Raw genomic sequence first — 18,753 nt, 5'->3', positions numbered from 1 at the left:
ATATTCTTTAATAAATGCAAAAGCCTATTGAGGACATTGAGTGAAAAGAAAAAAAGCCTATTGGAAGAAATACGGATGTGTATAGGGATATATACAAGATCATACAAATGAAAAAAGTATTGGTAGAAATAGAAAAGCCTCTTGAGAGTAATACAAAAGCATATTGAGATTCATACGAAAGCCTATTTGGAGTAATACGAATACTAATTTGGAGAAATACGACTTGAAAGCTTATTGGGATAATAAAAACGCCCATTGAGAGTGATATGAAATCCTATAAATTTGGAGTAATACGAAAGGAAATGGAGAATAATTCGAACCTATCGAGAGTAATACGAAATTGTATAGGGATTTATTCACCAAAAAAAATGTTGGTAGTAATAAAAGCCGATTGGGAGTAATACAAATTTGAAAAGCATATTACGATCAAAGCATATCATGCATATTGAGAGAAACACGAAAGCATATAAAGATCATATGAAAGCCAATTAAGAGAAACACGAAAGCCTATTGGGAGAAATATGAAATCCTATTGAGAGTAATATCATTTCGTATTGGGTGTAACAAAAAAAAGCTTATTTGCAGTTATACGAAAGCCTATCAGGAGATACATGTATAGGAAATCCTTTTGGGAATGAGGCGATGCCTATTGTAATTCATACGAAAGTCCATTGTGAGTAATACGAATAACTGTTTGTAAAAGCAAAAGAAAAGAGAGAGCATACTATCTATGAAGACTATGCAATAAGTTATGAAGATCTACTCTGCAAATCAAAATTACCATCTTTAAAAATAAGAAGAATGCGATCATTGGCTATTGAAGTTGCAAAATTATTAATAAAGATTATCCTGTTAACTCCATGATTTAATACACTTACTCTTTCAGATACCAGAATTCAGCCGAACTACCACATGTAAGAACAACTGCATACAACATACAATCTTTAAGGTATGCGGGTGCTAAGCTTTGGAATGAGCTGCCAGATGAGCTACGTAAGCAATCATCTTTAAATCAATTCAAGAACTTGACAAATTCTTCGTCTTGAAGCTTATGCCAATGTTTTGCCTTGAAAACCAGTTAATTTTTGTTCATCATTTTTGGTTTAATGCTTTATTTTCAGCATGGCAAATCTATTTTGTTCTCTTTACTATAGTGCTTCTGCTGCTTTGAGCTCATTTTAGTTACTCAACTTATCTATATGTGCTTTTAATGTGCAAACTATTTTATTTTTGCTTTTGTGTTTGTATCTCATTCGTGCATGTTTCAGTTGTGTTTAACTTTTAAGATGCTTTAAAAAACTTTTGTGCTGTATGTTTACATACTGATACAAACTATGCTTTATATGTTTTATTTGTGTATGTTTTGTTTTATTGTAGCTCTGTAGGTTTTAAAAAGCTCTTTAGAGCTTATGTTTGTACTTACCGACTTTAAATACAGCTTTATGTCTTATGTCTAAATAAAACTATAACACTGTAAGAGCTATTTATTATATAACACTAAAACAATATAATGTATATAGTACAAAAAGTAGAAATCATGCACGTACGTAAAAAGAAATGTTTGGTTTAGGCTGCAGTATATTTTTATCAAAGTAAACTTTCAAATGAAATGCTTTTGTTAGAATGGTCACTCTGTGAACAGGACTAACTTGAACTGGTGTCCTGTGAACTTTTCCGGGTCAGAAATAAATTTGAACTGTTCTCACCTGTAATGAACTAATTATTTAGAAGCATTGTACAAGACGCAACACCTTTGTCAGCTACACGTAGTCCAAGGTAAGTTTCTTATAGCTTAAACCATAAGTCGAATTTGAAATACTATGTTTATCCTTATTAGTGTTCGGTGAACTCGAATACTAACAGTTCCAGAAACTATAAAATTATCTAGGTTCATCAGAAGAAATTGACAGATATTGCCGTGTTTACACTGCACAGAACCAAGATATGTAATTTTAATATGCATTGTGGGTTTTCAAAAATAAAACTTTTGTGATCTAGAGATTCATTTTATCTTTTGTCTGAAACGATTTTCCAAGTTCATCCTAGAGTTCTTCCATGTTTAATTCAAGACCTTTGGAAGTGATGTCTGAATCGATTTACCTAGTTCTTTCATGCCTGAGACTTTTCCAGACGAACAGTTTTGTCTAGACAAAAACATCCTGTACACCTAAAAAATTAAGGCACTTTTCAGAAAATGGAAAACTTACCCTTTTTTAAGATTAAAAAAGGTTTATCATCTTCGCTAGCCGAGGGGTTACGATCAAGTCCCCTCCTCTCCACCCTTGGTAGATTAAGCCACAGGAGGGGACTGGATCGTAACCCTATAGGTTAGCAAAGAGGACCAAACTGTCAATCACACAATTAATTGGATTATATCCTATATACCATAGTACTTAAATGAATTATTTGTCAGTATTTTTCATTATTTACAGGGAAAGATGCCATTGTTATCACCGGGCTTTGCGAAATTTGCCAAATTAGTGATAGTTTTTCTAAATTTCATTTTGTTGGTATGTATATATAGCTATGTATGTAGGTTTTTTTGTGTCTGATAACCTCCAACATTCATTCATTCATTCATTCATTCATTCATTCATTCATTCATTCATTCATTCATTCATTCATTCATTCATTCATTCATTCATTCATTCATTCATTCATTCATTCATTCATTCATTCATTCATTCATTCATTCATTCATTCATTCATTCATTCATTCATTCATTCATTCATTCATTCATTCATTCATTCATTCATTCATTCATTCATTCATTCATTCATTCATTCATTCATTCATTCATTCATTCATTCATTCATTCATTCATTCATTCATTCATTCATTCATTCATTCATTCATTCATTCATTCATTCATTCATTCATTCATTCATTCATTCATTCATTCATTCATTCATTCATTCATTCATTCATTCATTCATTCATTCATTCATTCATTCATTCATTCATTCATTCATTCATTCATTCATTCATTCATTCATTCATTCATTCATTCATTCATTCATTCATTCATTCATTCATTCATTCATTCATTCATTCATTCATTCATTCATTCATTCATTCATTCATTCATTCATTCATTCATTCATTCATTCATTCATTCATTCATTCATTCATTCATTCATTCATTCATTCATTCATTCATTCATTCATTCATTCATTCATTCATTCATTCATTCATTCATTCATTCATTCATTCATTCATTCATTCATTCATTCATTCATTCATTCATTCATTCATTCATTCATTCATTCATTCATTCATTCATTCATTCATTCATTCATTCATTCATTCATTCATTCATTCATTCATTCATTCATTCATTCATTCATTCATTCATTCATTCATTCATTCATTCATTCATTCATTCATTCATTCATTCATTCATTCATTCATTCATTCATTCATTCATTCATTCATACATATATGTTTTTCGCATACATATATGTTTTTCGCATACATATATGTTTTTCGCATACATATATGTTTTTCGCATACATATATGTTTTTCGCATACATATATGTTTTTCGCATACATATATGTTTTTCGCATACATATATGTTTTTCGCATACATATATGTTTTTCGCATACATATATGTTTTTCGCATACATGGGTGTCTCTTTAACACTATAGTGGCCTTTATATTTATATTTACATAGATATAAGAAGATGTGTTATGAATGCCAATGAGACAACTCTCCATCCAAGTCACAATTATAAAAGTAAACTTTTATAGGTCAAGGTATGGTCTTCACGGAGCCCAGGCTCACACTAAACAACATGCTATAAAGGGCCTAAAAAATTACTAGTGTAAAACCATTCAAACGGGTAAACCAACGGTCTTATCTATATAAGAAAAAAGCGAGAGACGAGAACCACATGAACAGACGACAACCACTGAACATCAGAATCCTGACTTAGGACAGGTGCAAACAATTGCAGCGGGATTAAACGTTTTAATGGTACCAAACCTTCTCCCTAGATCTTTTCTCAAGTTAATAACACTTCAACCATCTATAAAGTTTTAAAATATAACACTGCCTATACTGATCAAATATAAGTAATAGCAGGTTGTTTTTTTTTACAGAAAATCATTGACTTCCATAGATTTTGACATTGATATACATTGCTGAAAAAGTAAAAATATATTCATAAAAGTAAACATAATGAATACTTGTGACAAATACAAATGAAATACAAAAAAAAAAACGTGACTTCAAAATAATATAAATGTCAATAACATACTCGAATTTAGTCATTTGATTTTACACGATAAATGGTCGATGCTCTAGTCCATTGACGTGAAAAATACGTATTAAAACTAGAATAATTTGACTCGAGCGCGGAGGGTTCAATCCCCGGCCAGGTCAAACTTGAAGCTCGAAACTGTGTATTTACTGCTTCTCCACCAAGCATTTAGGAGTAATAACAAAGACTGGTTGGCTTGGGACAGAATAATATGACCTGGTAGGGTGACGGTCTTCCTGTTACATCGACTGTTTCCTTGTCAATTATTAATGAATCAGGATGTCGGTCTAATACGAAACAGAGTGCATATTCATATCCAATTAACATTTTCACGAACTAATATGCATGAAATATTTGCTACTGGAAGTAAACCACCAAAGTCTTTATTATCATACAGTTAGGTTATCTGGTGGCCACCAATGACCCCACAAGCAGTATTTCTCTTAAACAGCATTTTAACACGGTCAAAACGTACTTAACTGCGTGTATCGTATGGTCTTTGACATGGTAATTAAATTCTGAAAGATGAAGTCAAGTGGAAACACCGACAATTATACAGAAACCAAAAAAACTACAAAAAATGAGTTAGTTGGACATTTACTGTTATCCGGCGAACTCCCATACTCCCAAACAACCTTAATTTCTAAGAACAAACATCCTTATTTTAAAGTGTATTGCGATGGGTGCCCAGCTCTTAAACGATATATAAAAAGATTTTGCCATGTGACACTTCAATTACCCCCCCCCCCCCCCAAACCACCACCACCACCACCCCCTAACCCCAACCCAAAGAAAAACACACATGGAAAAAAATCAAACAACGAATAAACGAAAAAAATATATCCAATTTTAAAGATTTGCTCAAGTGGTACTCCTTATCATCCGGCAACCTTACGTGAGACGGACTCCGACATACAAATAGAATTGAGAATGGAAATAGGGAACATGTAAAAGAGACAACAACCCGACCAAAGAGCAGATTAATACATTGAAAGCTTCAATATTCCGTCCCGTTGATTATTTTACAGTATAAAAGGAATATTAGTTTCAGCTTCTTATAAAGCTACATGTTACTGTCTGATTCGTATTATAAGGTATTTTTTCAATGAAGGACCTTTTTACTGCCTTTTGTGTTGTTTTATACGTAATGAAAGTCTCGAATATGTTCGTAATGTGCACATTCCACAAAATATATCGTTACTTAAGAAGTGCAAACTTGTGATTTTTTAGTTCTTTATACCTGTCTTCTCACTAATAATTATGTGTGTATATAGATATATTCTTAGACCTGAATCACTTTGGTTGTTTTTAAGTTATTGGCCATTGGACTGATAGTGGTATCTGCTGTTCTGTACAGATCTGGGGATATCGCCACTGATAACAATGTTATCGTCCTGTTTGACCAGTTGACGATATCGTACGAGATTACAGTCGGATCAGTCATCACCAAGATCGTTATAGGAATACTGGTTGTGGCTATTATACTGTTCTTGGTAACTCTGTTTGGTTTCTTAGGAATATTTTACAGGTCCGTACCAGTATTGGCTTTGGTAAGTCAGTTACGCTTAAATAAATCACAAATAACTTTTCAGCTTTTTAGAATTACTTTTAATTAACCATTTCTTTTACAGGATTTTGCAACACTAAATCATGGCATTTGGACAAGAACAGTCATTCATAGAAAAATAAAAGATTTTACTTCATGCTGCTTTACAAACTACAAACATCTTTAGATGACCTATTAACCAAAGAGCGTGAATAATTTGTGTCTTAAAGCCTATAAGTTGCTCAATTGGTTTCTTAAAATCTTATTCTTGATTTGTAGTGTTCATTTTATGTATATTTGAGATAAATATTTGAAATCTGTCAATAAAATTGAGAATGGAAATGGGGAATGTGTCAAAGAGACAACAACCCGACCATAGAACAGACAACAGCAGAAGGTCACCAACAGGTCTTCAAAACGTCGGTGGTTAGTCATCTATCACTAGTTTATGTATAATACATAATATACAGATAAGCGCTAAAATTATTCATGTGAACTTTTGATACTTTTTCTGAAATTCTCCAGTCATTAAATCTTTTACAAAATTCATTGATTACAAAAAAAAAAGAAGATGTGGTATGATTGCCATGTTGAAACAACTCTCCACAAGAGACCAAAATGACACAGAAATTAACAATTATAGGTTACCGTACGGCCTTCAACAAAGAGCAAAGCCCATACCGCATACTCAGCTTCAAAAGGCCCCGAAATGACAATGTAAAACAATGCAAACGAGAAAACTAGCGGCCTTATTTATGTACAAAAAAATGAACGAAAAACAAATATGTAACACATAAACAAACGACAACCACTGAATTACAGGCTCCTTACTTAAATAAATGTTCATAACATACTAAATGTATGTTCATATTGAAATTGATAGAAAACCAAAAACTGGGAACTTTGGAAATAAAGGTGGAGGGTAAAAAAAAATTTCCTGTTCCCAATAACCTATGACTTATGATACTTTTGCTGAAATTCTCCAGTCATTCTGTATTTAACAAAATTTTTCCAACAACACTTTACATACTGATACTTTAAACTACTTTAAACTACGCTCTGAATGCCCGCGATTTCGCGGGTGTGTTCTAGTAATAGTTTAAATAAGAATACGGGGTGTTACCTTAACCGAATGTGTGTTACTTTGAACAGTGATGAGAATTTAGTTTGACTTTTGTAATTCACTCGGCTTTAATTACACAAACTCTTCTTGACATTAAAACTATGTATGTACATTTACAATGGTAATCTTTCAGATACACGCAAGGAAGATCAAAACTATTTCGAAAAGGGCGAAATTCCATAAAACTGGTTACACCTAAAAAAAAATTTAAAGAAAATTATATCAATCGTGAAAAACGTGATATCATTTATTTTTTGGCGATCAAATAAGGGGACTTCTATGCCTCCCGCATCCGCAACTGGCAAGTGATAATAAATTTGAATAAAAAATAATCGACCATTTTCTTTAAAGCGCCTTTCTTATCTATATAACAATATTACATTCTGCTTTATTTTCAGTTTGGTATTCTGGTGATTATGATATGTGGTTTTCAGATCTTCGTAATTTATCTCTGGTTTAAGCTGAGGGACGAGGTAAGATCTATGGATTAAGATGAGGGTCGAGGTAACTTCTTGGTAATTTATCTTTGGTTTCAGCCGAGGAACGAGGTTAGATCTTTGTAATTTATCTCTGGTTCAAGCCGAGGGACGAAGTAAGATCTTTGTCATTTATCTCTGGTTTAAGCCGAGGGACGAGGTTAGATCTTTGTAATTTATCTCAGGTTTAAACTGAGGGGAGAGGTAAGATATTTGTAATTTATCTCTGGTTTAAGCCGAGGGACGAGGTAAGATCTTTGTAATTTATCTCTGGTTTAAGCCGAGGGACGAGGTTAGATCTTTGAAATTTATCTCTTGTTTAAGCTGAGGGACGAGGTTAGATCTGTGTAGTATTTCTCTGGTTTAAGCTGAGGGACGAGGTTAGATCTTTGTAATTTATCTCTGGTTTAAGCTGAGGGACGAGGTTAGATCTTTGTAATTTATCTCTGGTTTAAGCTGAGGGACGAGGTTAGATCTTTGTAATTTATCTCTGGTTTAAGCTGAGGGACGAAGTTAGATCTTTGTAATTAATCTCTGGTTCAAGCTGGCTGAGGGATGAGGTAAGATGACATTAATTACACAATAAAGGTAAAAGGAACACTATTATTTTCATATATAGGCTAAGTTTGTTGTACCAATTTGCTATTACAGATTGATTGTTGGTTGCTTATCATTTTGGCTCAAGTAGCAAATATTGTGTGCATGTTCAAGACGAGCCATTAATGATGAAAAAGCTAAGATGCAAACATTATTTTGTTTTGTTTGCTGAAAGGAATAGAATAGCAATGTAACAAATAAAAGTGAGAGTTCTCAGTACAAGGATCTTACATACCAAAAATTTACGACTAAAACTTGAATCTAGCAGAGCTTCAATCGAATCTCCCGTAATTAAAACGGTAGTTATACATTGTTTATACTGGTTTTGTAGTTTCTTAATAAAAAAAAAGGTTTGTATGTTCATGCGTTTGACCACCTATAAACATATGTTTTGACGTTACTGTTATGAAATATGTTGACTACAACGACACTCTGTCAGTTTGATCTTTCTATTATAGGTTACTTATACAGTTAAAGACAAAATGTTATCTCTTTTGAGCCATTACGAAGGAAATATTGGTTCCAAGTCCATCACAAAAGCATGGAATAATCTTTTCCTATGGGTAAGTTACACGAGAGACATACTATACATTGTGTTATATATATATCTCTGGTTCAATACCATAAAATATACAATGTCAGAAAATGACACCTCAAGACTTAATGATTGCTACTAGTCAATGTGAAGACATTTCAGTAAATTTGGTGTTGCTGTCCTAAAAATGAACTTAAACAAAAGATGGAAGATACTATTTTGACATCCTAGCAAATATACAAAAGTATAAGCTTAGCTTGACATCCTAGCGAATATCCAAAAGTATAAGCTTAGCTTAAACACTTAGAAGTTTCAATTGAATAAATATACAATATAAATATACATTTAAATGATGTAAATAAAAATTTTAAAAAAATTACCAACATGCTGACACAGTAACATACAAATAATTATAAATCATATGAAAATGAAGTTTAGTTACATGATGCTATATATTTAATTAATTTGTCAATAGTTTGATTGTTGTGGTGTGAATCCGGTTAACGAAGTAGACGATTTTACGGGAACCACGTGGAACAAGACAAGAGGTGCCGACAAAGTTCCCGGATACTGCTGTAGAGATGCAATGAAAAACACTGCTGCTAGTTTCTCGGGGGCAGCATGTACTGTAAATCCAACCTTACAAAATGCTTGGCTGGACAAGGTATACTTAAATATATTTAAACTCGTTACCAATGATTTATGTAAAACACCAACCATTTATCTTGTGTTAGGTCATGTTTTTTTTTTTAGAAAAGTTGTTTGAATTTTAATTTCTTAAAAATTATTAATTTATTTTGAAGAGGCATTATAAGCTACGAGATATAAATACAAAAAATAATAAATGATTTTTTTTTTCAATTTACTTACGAATTTGAATAGTGAAATAATAACTCGAATTTAGCCAAGTTTGGTTCAATTTCTCAAAATAAGCTAAGAACCATCATTGATGAATTATTCACTTGCAAGTAAATAATTCGGCCTCACTGAATCCATATTCATGTGACCATATATTTTTTTCACCTTTAATATGAAATCAAACAGATCTAGAAAAATCCAAGTGCACAAGTTTGCTCTCTTTTATATCTATATTTATGTTTAAATCGGGTTATATGACAGTCTTCACGGGTCACCCCAGACTATAAAACACACGAAATGCTGATACATATTATCGAGCCCTAGCATTGTAAGTTACTTATTTTAAACTTTTTGTAATTTGGATAAACGTTTTAGTATGTTATAAATTAAATATGAGAATTTGAGTCAAATCAGTGAACATAGATTTGACAGCTAATGACGCTTAGAGAATGGAGGTAAAAAAATGAGTGTTTCCATTTAAAATTAGGAACATTGGTATGAAATTAACTTTGAGTTTAAAAACACATTTCTTGTTCTTGTACGTTATTGTTTATTTGTCAAAAGTCACAGAAAGCTCGACATAGGAATAGTGATACGCTCAAAAGCTTAATATTTCAGAATGTAAAAGACAGGGGTTCATCATATTTTGTATATAGATGCCTTTTGTTAAGAAGTTTCCGCCTGTCAGATGTCCATTGTCCTTGAACTCATTTTCGTGGTTTAGTGACTACTTGAAAAAAGTTAAGATTTTTGTAATGTTAAATACTTTCTTACTATGAGTAATAGGATAACTATATTTAGTTTGTGCGTACCTTGCAAGGTCATCATGCCCGTCAGACAGTTTTCATTTGACCTCGACCTCATTTTATTGATCAGTGAACAAGGTTAAGTTTTCGTGGTCAAGTCCATATATCAGAGACTATAATCAGTAGGTCTACTATACATTTGGTGTATGGAATTATTGCAAGGTGGACATGCCCAACTAGCAGGTGTCATCTCACCATGAATTCTTTTTCATAGTTTAGTGGTTAATTTTTTGTTTTTGTGTTTTGTTATATTTTCTAATGCTATTGACATTGTACAATACGTCAGTTATATAATGGTGTTTTGGAATATTTCATGATGTACATGTCGTGTCAGGAGCCTCTGGCCTTAGTTAGTCTTGTATGTTTTTGTAATTTTAGTTCATTTATAAGTTTTGAAGTTTAGTATGATTTTTTCATTGAACTAGTACACATTTTGTTTTGGGGACAGCTGAAGCCTGCCGCCTCCGGGTGCGGGATTTTCTCGCTATGTTGAAGACCGATTGGTGGCCTTGGCCTCTTTTGTGCTCTTTGTTAGGGTTATTGTCTCTTAGACACATTCCCTATTTTCATTCTCAATTTCATGTCGGTCTGGAAAGTTTTATTTAACCTTGACCTCAATTTCACGGTCCTTGTTCAACGTTGTTTTTGTGTTTTGGTCTGTTTTTCTTAATCTTTAAGCAATAGGTCAACTATGTTAGGTGTATGGAATGATTGTAATGTAAATATGTCTGTCTGGCAGGTATCATCTTACCTTGATCTCATTTTCGTGGTTCATTGGTCAATGATAAGTTTTTATGGTTAAGTTTGTTCTTCGATCCTATATTTGATGTGTCAACTGTATTTGATCCATGGAATAATTGTGAATTGTACATATATGTCTGGCAGGGTTCATATGACCCTGACCTCATATTCACGGTTCATGGGTCAGTATAGAGTTGGTATATTTCTTGTTTGCTATGAGCAATATGATAAGCAATAGGTCAATTATATTTAATGTATGGAATGATGTATTTCTGGCTTGGTTTATCTCACCATGAACTCATTTTCTTGGATCATAAGTTGATGTGTTACATATACAGTGTAACCTGCCTAGTTCCAAGTACATTCTGTTGTAACCGACACATTTTATGGTGCCAAAATATACCTTTCCTTTCAGAACAAACTCGAGTATTCCGACACCCTGCTTCATCCGATATTTTTTCTGGCCCCCAGTGTGTCGGATTAGACAAGTTACTATAGTAACACTTAAACTTCAGGACTATCAACATAAAATCTATAATGGTTAGCAAATCAGGCGAGACATATCAGCGTGTGAAATCCTGTATTTATGTTTTAGGGATGCTACACAGCGGTTTCTGATTATCTCAAGAGTTACAGTGATGGGTTTCTTTCCTGTTCATTTATCATCTTATTCATTGGGGTAGGTATATGTTAAATTGTACAATCTTATTTTCATAAGGTTAAATATCTGTAATTGTATCATACTATTCATTGGAGTAAGTATCTGTGCAGTTGCATCATCTTATTTATTGGTGTACAGTAGGTATCTTTTAAGGTTTATCATTTCATTCATTGAGGTAGGTATCTGTTTAATAATATTTTCCTATTCATTAGAGTAAATGTCTGTAAAAATGTTTTGTTTTGTCCATTGCGTAGACATCTATTTGATTGTATCATCTTATTCATTAGAGTAGGCGTGTTTTATTGTATCCTCGGCATAGCTATATCGTATTTGTATTGAATATGATCTTATTCATTGGTAAAGCTATCGATTTAATTGTATTATCTTACTGTCCTTACTCATTTGGATAGTATTTTAATAACTAGTAGGTAGATTTCGTTATCAGTATATTATATAATTATTTATTTTGGATATGTATCGGTTTAGTAATCATCTAATTTATTGTGGGAAGGGTATGATGTATCATCTTATTCATTGGATTAGGTACCGGTATAGTTGTATTCATTCTTCCCACATTTACGGCAATATTTGAAATAAATGAACATTTCATAATTTTTACAGATTTTTGTTGCATTCTTGGCGTTTTTATTCGCCTTTCACGAAAGAGGAATCAGACGAAATATGAAACATTCTAAAAGGAGTGAAAAAGAACCAATTGGAGCCTATATACCCGAGGGTAATTGTAATTGTGCCCCTTGTCACGTCCATGACATCAATCACAGATGTACCTGTCCTCCTGTACAGCTTCCTATGTGGTATCCTCCTTATAGTGGATATACTCCTGCTCAATCTGGATATATGCCGGCTCAAACTGGATGTTTTCCTGCTAGCTCCGGATATATCCCACCTGTCTCCGGTCATTTAGCAAGATGTGTACAAAGATGGGAAAACCCTCCAACCTATCGATATGATCCACGTTTTGTTCCTTCTGTACGCATTCCACGACGTAATTACACAGGCCAAGCAAAGAATGAGTCCTACTTGCAACCAACGAGCAATTTTTTTGTCGATCCTCAAATCTGGAATCCGTACTCTTCTTACTATCCATATGTATCTTATGGTGATATGACTGACACGCAAAGGAAAAAGCGCACTAAGGACTACACGTATTACTGGAACCCTTCTGATGATGCCCGTGATCAGATGTCGATGATACCCAGACGAAATATATAAAATGAAGAACAGATATCGAGTGCTGAGTTAGATGAAATTATGTCAATTAGAGAATAATTGTTTATACTTTCGTAAATACCACTATCATTCTACCATTTATTCTATATTCGATATGTTTAGCTAGTACTATTGGATATAATAAAATGCATTTCAAAATGAAGTATTTTGTGTGTTTTCTTGAGGTTGCTTTTAAATTTGGTAAATGTAAAGTTATAACGGTAGCATGTGTCTTTTTTTTAATTCTACAATTGAATCTCTTTTATCACTTCTTGACAAAAACAATAGCATGGATGTTCTTTCTCATCGAAAGCACGTCTAGCGGATGTTCTTTCTCAATGATCGCACTCCTAGCTGTTGTTCTGTGTGTCGTTCTTTCTCAGCAATCGCACTTCTAGCTGTCGTTCTTTCTCATCAATCGCACTTCTAACTGTTGTTCTTTCTCATCGATCGCACTTCTAGCTGATGTTCTTTCTCAATGATCGCACTCCTAGCTGTTGTTCTATGTGCCGTTCTTTCTCATCAATCGCACTTCTATCTCGTTCTTTCTCATCAATCGCACTTCTAGCTGTTGTTCTTTCTCATCAATCGCACTCCTAGTTGTTGTTCTTTCTCAATGATCGCACTCCTATCTGTTGTTCTTTCTTAATGATCGCACTCCTAGCTGTTGTTCTTTCTCATCGATCGCACTCCAAGCTGTTGTTCTTTCTCAATGATCGTACTCCTAGCTGTTGTTCTTTCTCAATGCTCGTACTCCTAGATGTTCTATCTGCCGTTCTTTTTCATCGATCGCACTTCTAGCTGTTGTTCTTTTTCATCGATCGCACTCCTATCTGTTGTTCTTTCTCAATGATCGCACTCCAAGCTGTTGTTCTTTCTCAATGATCGCACTCCTATCTGTTGTTCTTTCTCAATGATCGCACTCCTAGCTGTTGTTCTTTCTCATCGATCGCACTCCTAGTTGTTGTTCTTTCTCAATGATCGCACTCCTATCTGTTGTTCTTTCTCAATGATCGCACTCCTAGCTGTTGTTCTTTCTCATCGATCGCACTCCAAGCTGTTCTTTCTCAATGATCGTACTCCTATCTGTTGTTCTTTCTCAATGATCGCACTCCTAGCTGTTGTTCTTTCTCATCGATCGCACTCCTAGTTGTTGTTCTTTCTCAATGATCGCACTCCTATCTGTTGTTCTTTCTCAATGATCGCACTCCTAGCTGTTGTTCTTTCTCATCGATCGCACTCCAAGCTGTTCTTTCTCAATGATCGTACTCCTATCTGTTGTTCTTTCTCAATGATCGCACTCCTAGCTGTTGTTCTTTCTCAATGATCGCACCCCAAGCTGTTGTTCTTTCTCAATGATCGAACTCCTAGCTGTTGTTCTTTCTCAATGCTCGTACTCCTAGATGTTCTATCTGCCGTTCTTTTTCATCGATCGCACTTCTAGCTGTTGTTCTTTTTCATCGATCGCACTTCTAGCTGTTGTTCTTTCTCATCGATCGCACTTCTAGCTGTTGTTCTTTCTCATCGATCGCACTTCTAGCTGTTGTTCTTTTTCATCGATCGCACTTCTAGCTGTCGTTCTTTCTCAATGATCGCACTCCTAGCTGCCGTTCTTTCTCAATGATCGCACTCCTAGTTTCTGTTCTTTCTCAATGATCGCACTCCTAGCTGCCGTTCTTTCTCAATGATCGCACTCCTAGTTGCCGCTCTTTCTCGATCATCGCACTCCTAGCTGTTATTTCTCAATGATCGTACTCCTAGCTGTTATTTCTCAATGATCGTACTCCTAGATTCTGTTCTTTATCGATCATCGTACTCCTAGCTGCCGTTCTTTCTCGATCATCGTATACCTAGCTGTTCTTTCTCAATGATCGCACTCCTAGCTGCCGTTCTTTCTCGATCATCGTACTCCTAGCTGTTATTTCTCGATCATCGTACTCCTAGCTGTTGTTCTTTCTCACAATGAGCTTACTCTTAGCTGCTATTCTTTCTTAATGATCGTTCTCTTAGTCTTGGTTCCCGGTTGTTTATTCATTCATTTTTTTAATTCTAAGACTTATAATCACCAAGAGCTGTTTATTTAAAAAAAAAACAGCATTATTTTGTTTAAATGGTTATTGTGTTGCGATAATATAATAATAATAGAATTTATTAATTAACTGGAGCTTATTTGACTAAATACGAGTAAAACTGCCAAATCGATAATTTTGTCCTATAAGGCCAATACGGATTTTTCCGTATTGGCCCGGGTTTAGCAAGCCCAATATTAGCATATTCGATTAGCTCTAGACTAATCGGTTGAAATCCCGATAACTCTAGAGAACTACGGCTAGTGTCGTCTGACAGGAGAAAATGACAACAAAACGATGGAGCAATAGCTCTATAAAAAATATAGATGATGCGATGGATGCGTTAGTTGAAGACTATTTTCACTACGACGATTTATCTAATAGGGAGGCAGAGTACATCAAGAGAAATCTCGCGGATGTCAATGGGGAAGGAAATTTGATTCTGGATTCAGCGAATTTCAACTTCCCAAATGAAATTCTGCAGGACATTGAAAATGCACAGAATCATGAGATTGACGAATCAGACAAAGAAAATAGCTCGAGTAGCAAGAGGTTTCGCTCTGTCACTGATGAAGACACTGACTCTTTTCTAGCTTTAAGTGTTAACAAGAACACAAAAACTAAAACAAAGAGTGACTTGAAAGTGATGCTGGATTTTTTCATATCTGTTGGAGAAATGCGTGATTCAGTGGAAATACCTGCCAAAGACTTGGACAGTCTGTTATCAAGATTTTTTCTTGGAGTCCTGAAGAAAAATGGTGACGAATATGAGCCTGACTCTTTATCCTCTATGTTCAACAGCTTGGATAGATATTTGAAGGACTCAAAAAGTAGTATAAGGTACGATTATTTTCATGTAGATTATTTGATATCTGTGAGACATGTAACTCCCTTGTCTTGATATAGCATGATAGCCTTTGCATTATTCTGTCAAGCATTATGACTCGAATATTCAGTGCCAATATTTTAATTTTAGCCTTGTGTCATTTTTTTTGGTAAAAACTATATATATCATCTGGGTCAATGTGGTTTTGATGATCTTAATCTTGTGTACAATGAATATTCCTTGGTTTCTCTTTGCTATAAGTATAAAACATGTACATACAAAAATTACATGTCAGATATTATGCATATCTTTTCTTTAATGTTTCAGTATTAAAAAGGATCCTGAGTTCAACCACACAAGACGGGTATTAGAAGCGAAGCGAAAGGCATTAAAGTCATTGGGCAAGGGCAGTAAGCCAAACAGAGCTGAACCTTTGACGACTGAGGAAATCCAAATCTTGAGGGAGAAAGGCGTTATTGGAACACGTAAGTTTAAAAAAAATGTTGTATTCCAGCGTGTCAGTCAGTAACTTTTAATTAAACATTTTTCTAACCTTGTGGCAAACAAATTATTTTATTTCCTTGTCGCCCTCTATCCATCCCTGATTATTAAATGGTTGTTCTAATAAAAAATGTTTAAAATACACATAAGGTCTTGAACAATGAGAGTGTCTCCAGAGGTCTTTTGCATTTTGATACAGTATTTGTCCTTTAAATACTATTTTAAGTTGGATATTTACATTAAGATACATGTATTTTAGTTAAGTTCTTTTTTTTTTCTTTTTCCAGAAAACCCTGATGCATTACTGAATGCTGTGTTTTTAAATAATGCAACATACTTTGGTCTACGAGGTCGACAAGACCATGTTAACATGACATGGGGAGATGTCAAGTTAAAAGCTACATCTGATGGAAAGGAGTATTTGGAATTTAATGGTGAGATTATGTTATGATTTCCATCATTTAAATAGTTGATATTTTAAATCTTTTAGAAATCACAGAATATATACTTCTGTGGATAATGGATGTACATGTACAACAGTCCTGACAAAAGTTGGTAATTTGTGCTTTTAAGGATATTAACCATTGTTTTATATTTATCAAAACAAATCTTATTTACTATGCAATACATGTTTTTTGTTATATAAAAGTGAAAGTTTTGTACAGACAGGAAGGATAATTCTTCTTTAAATATTGACATAAGCATACTTTTTTCAGAAAGAAGCACCAAAACCCGTAGTGGAGCAAAAAGCAGGGATTTCCGGGATATTACGCCAAAGATTTTCGGGGAAGGAGGAAGTAATTGCCCTATTCATGTTTACAAGGAATACAAACGGCATAGACCTCAAGACACATTAACTGATGAACATAGATTTTATTTGAGTCCTTTAGATAATAAACATGAGGAAATATGGTACACTCGCCAAACCATAGGCAAAGATAAATTAGGTAAAATGGTAAAAAATATGGCAGAAAAAGGAGATCTTCAAGGAAGAAAGGTTAATCATTCGGGACGTAAAACTTTTGCTACCACACTACTTCAAAATGGTAGACCTGCCAATGAAGTTGCTCAATTAGGAGGCTGGAAAGGCATTAGTACCTTAACTCATTATTCAGTACCGTCTATTGAACAACAGCAACAAGCTTCTCACACAATATCTAAGGTCATGTTGCCGAACTCAGATTTACAGACGACATCAGATTCAGAGGAACCTTGTGAACTTTCAAACTCAAATACATTAGTTCATAATAATTTAAATGCAAATGTATCAAATACAAATAATCAAACTGCTAACAAACATGACAACCCAATGGCCATGTTTGCAGGTGCAACTATAACAGGTGGTGTTTTCAATATTAACATATACTCAGGGGAAAGAAAGAATACTATAAACTGCAGCCAAGAGCTTTAATCTGAAAACTAGATAAAAACATGTTTTTTACTTGTTGTGTTTATTTACTGTTGATTATTTAATAAAATTGTTACTATTTTATTGTTTTGATTAAAATCCTCAATTTTCATTGATACATATTCAAATCACTACTATTGAAGTCCTGAATGTCAGATTTTCACACTATTTTCAATCTTCATATTGGCCCGGCTAGAGTTCATATTGGACTGGTTAATTAATAAAGGTATCATTGCGTAACAATTTTCATATTGGCTTAGTTATAGGTCCTCGGGCAGCCATATTGGCCTTCGGCTTCGCCTCAGGCCAATATGGTACCCTCGGACCTATAACTAAGCCAATATGAAAATTGTTACGCAATAATACCATATTATTGCACGCTAACTTTTGGTTACGTTCTGTGGGAAATATTATATTGCTATACAATAATAAATTTTATTTTATCATATTATTGTGTCACATAATTATTGTAGATCAAACAATGACATAAAAAAATATTCATTAAAACAATCAATACTTTGCGAATTAATAAATGAACGAATTAATAAATAAATGAATAGACAACCTGGAACAAAGAGACAGTATTACTCATGCGAGTCCCAGATGCGACAAATTGTCATTAAATAAATTAACTGTAAACTCCTTAACGATGCATGTCCTTAAATAATGATTTTTCTCTTTCTACATTTTTATGCCCCACCTAGGAGTATATGTTTTTCGATCGGTGTCTGTTCGTCCGTCTTTCCCGCTTTAGGTAAAAGTTTTTGGTTAAGGTAGTTTTTGCTGAAGTTGAAGTCCGATGAACTTGAAACTTAGTACACATGTTCCAATGATATGATATTTCTAATTTTAATGCCAAATTAGAGTTTTTACCCCCAATTTCACGGTTCTCTGAACAGAGAAAATGATAGTGCGAGTTGGGCATCTGTGTACTATGGACACATTCTTGTTCGTTTTGTTCGAACTATGCTAGTATGGACACAAACAGTGTTGATGGTACATATTTTAAATGTTTGACAGTGTTTTCTGACAAAATGAGTTCTGTTATTTCTCATAGGGTTCTATGTTAAACTGTGTTGCATAGTGACGTGTTCAAGATTGTCATGGA

General features: G+C 33.9%; 2 protein-coding genes across 2 annotated transcripts; both read left to right on the top strand.

Annotated features, from left to right (window-relative positions):
* The first annotated feature begins 1,623 nt into the window (after positions 1 to 1,623).
* LOC139525387 (tetraspanin-18-like) lies at positions 1,624 to 13,004 on the top strand. Its single transcript, XM_071320699.1, has 8 exons — positions 1,624 to 1,776; positions 2,433 to 2,510; positions 5,582 to 5,818; positions 7,336 to 7,410; positions 8,469 to 8,573; positions 9,021 to 9,209; positions 11,546 to 11,629; positions 12,233 to 13,004. Exons 2-8 carry the CDS (start codon positions 2,439 to 2,441, stop codon positions 12,842 to 12,844), a joined length of 1,374 nt encoding a protein of 457 aa, XP_071176800.1. The 5' UTR covers positions 1,624 to 1,776; positions 2,433 to 2,438; the 3' UTR covers positions 12,845 to 13,004.
* Positions 13,005 to 15,193: 2,189 nt separating this feature from the next.
* Positions 15,194 to 17,761, top strand: LOC139522680 (uncharacterized protein KIAA1958-like). The gene is made up of 4 exons (XM_071316148.1): positions 15,194 to 15,750; positions 16,064 to 16,221; positions 16,525 to 16,671; positions 16,954 to 17,761. Exons 1-4 carry the CDS (start codon positions 15,194 to 15,196, stop codon positions 17,646 to 17,648), a joined length of 1,557 nt encoding a protein of 518 aa, XP_071172249.1. The 3' UTR covers positions 17,649 to 17,761.
* Positions 17,762 to 18,753: the final 992 nt, after the last annotated feature.

The sequence above is a fragment of the Mytilus edulis genome, chromosome 5, assembly GCF_963676685.1.
Source record: "Mytilus edulis chromosome 5, xbMytEdul2.2, whole genome shotgun sequence".
NCBI classification, from domain to species: Eukaryota; Metazoa; Mollusca; class Bivalvia; order Mytilida; family Mytilidae; genus Mytilus; species Mytilus edulis.
This window is presented reverse-complemented; position numbering and strand designations above follow the sequence as displayed.

Bases quoted from the DNA above. Each gene is read 5' to 3' on its own strand.
- LOC139522680 (XM_071316148.1), top strand. From the start codon at position 15,194: ATGACAACAAAACGATGGAGCAATAGCTCTATAAAAAATATAGATGAT. The intron at 15,751-16,063 runs GTACGATTATTT...TTAATGTTTCAG, and splicing joins GACTCAAAAAGTAGTATAAG to TATTAAAAAGGATCCTGAGT. The intron at 16,672-16,953 runs GTGAGATTATGT...TACTTTTTTCAG, and splicing joins GGAGTATTTGGAATTTAATG to AAAGAAGCACCAAAACCCGT.
- LOC139525387 (XM_071320699.1), top strand. From the start codon at position 2,439: ATGCCATTGTTATCACCGGGCTTTGCGAAATTTGCCAAATTAGTGATA. The intron at 2,511-5,581 runs GTATGTATATAT...GTTGTTTTTAAG, and splicing joins TTCTAAATTTCATTTTGTTG to TTATTGGCCATTGGACTGAT. The intron at 11,630-12,232 runs GTAGGTATATGT...TAATTTTTACAG, and splicing joins TTATCATCTTATTCATTGGG to ATTTTTGTTGCATTCTTGGC.